The 1,406-nt window shown below is 51.7% G+C and overlaps 1 protein-coding gene across 1 annotated transcript in view; it reads right to left on the bottom strand.

Annotated features, from left to right (window-relative positions):
• The window catches only part of LOC106940558 (uncharacterized protein PB18E9.04c-like), a 13,391-nt gene that overhangs the window by 6,133 nt on the left and 5,852 nt on the right, over positions 1-1,406 (bottom strand). Inside the window, exon 2 of the mRNA XM_015023334.1 lies at positions 624-893. Coding sequence (XP_014878820.1) covers positions 624-893 — 270 coding nt within the window. The remainder of the gene's footprint in view (positions 1-623; positions 894-1,406) is intronic.

The following is a 1,406-nucleotide window of genomic DNA, read 5'->3' on the forward strand; positions in this document are numbered from 1 at the left end:
CTGGAGTAGCAGTGGTTATGGTTGGAGCTTCTGTCATTGTAGTTGGAGCAGCTGTAGTTGTAGTTGGAGCAGCTGTAGTTGTGGTTGGAGCTGCTCTGGATGTGGTTGGAGCTTTTGTGGTTGTTGTTGGAGCAGATGTGGTTGTGGTTGGAGCTGCTGTAGTTGTGGATGGAGCTGCTGTTGTTGTACTTGGAGCTGTTGTGGTTGTGGTTGGAGCTGCTGCGGTTGTGGATGGAGCAGCTGTTGTTGTGGTTGGTGCTGCTGCTGTTGTTGTTGTTGGAGCAGCTGTGGTTGTTGTTGGAGCTGCTGTGGTTGTTGTTGTAGCACTTGTGGTTGTGGTTGGAGTAGCGGTGGTTGAAGTTGGAGCACCTGTAGTTGTGATCTGAGTAGCTGTTGTGGTGGTTGGAGTAACAGTGTTTGTTGTTGGAGCACCTGTAGTTGTGGTTGGAGCAGCTGTGGTTGTGGTTGGAGTTGCTGTGGTTGTTGTTGGAGCAACTGTTGTTGTGGTTGGAGCTGCTGTTGTGGTTGGAGCTGAGGTAGTTGTGGTTGGAACAGCTGTGGTTGTTGTTGGAGTTGCTGTGGTTGTGGTTGATGCAGCTGTTGTTGTGGTTGGATCAGCTGTTGTGGTTGGAGCTGCTGTGGTTGTGGTTGGAGCTGTTGTGGTTGTGGTTGGAGCTGCTGTGGTTGTGGTTGGAGCACTTGTGGTTGTGGTCGGTGCTACTGTGGTTGTTGTTGGACTGGCTGTAGTTGTGGTTGTGGTTGGAGCAACTGTGGTTGTGGTTGGAGGTGCTGTTGTTGTTGTTGGAGGTGCTGTGGATGTGGTTGGAGCACTTGTGGTTGTGGTTGGAGCTGTTGTGGTTGTGGTTGGAGGGGCTGTGGTTGTGGTTGGAGCAGCTGTGGTTGTGGTTGTAGCTGCTGTGGTTGTTGTTGGAGGAGCTGTGGTTGTGGTTGGAGCTGCTGTAGTTGTGGTTGGAGCTGCTGTTGTTGTGCTTGGAGCTGCTGTGGTTGTGGTTGGAGCTGCTGTGGTTGTGGATGGAGCAGCTGTTGTTGTGGTTGGAGGTGCTGTGGTTGTGGTTGGAGCTGCTGTAGTTGTGGTTGGAGCAGCTGTAGTTGTGGTTGGAGTAGCTGTGGTTGGGGTTGGAGCTGCTGTAGTTGTTGTGGGAGCTGCTGTGCTTGTGGTTGGAGCTGCTGTTGTTGTTGTTGGAGCTGCTGTGGTTGTGGTTGGAGCACTTGTGGTTGTGGTTGGAGCTGTTGTATTTGTAGTTGGAGCTGCTGTAGTTGTGGTTGGAGCACTTGTGGTTGTGGTTGGAGCTGTTGTAGTTGTAGTTGGAGCTGCTGTAGTTGTGGTTGGAGCAACTGTGGTTGTGGTTGGAGCTGTTGTAGTTGTAGTTGGAGCTGCTGTAGTT

The sequence above is a fragment of the Poecilia latipinna genome, unplaced genomic scaffold, assembly GCF_001443285.1.
Source record: "Poecilia latipinna isolate Pla-1442-1.1 unplaced genomic scaffold, P_latipinna-1.0 Scaffold3279, whole genome shotgun sequence".
Classification (NCBI taxonomy): Eukaryota; Metazoa; Chordata; class Actinopteri; order Cyprinodontiformes; family Poeciliidae; genus Poecilia; species Poecilia latipinna.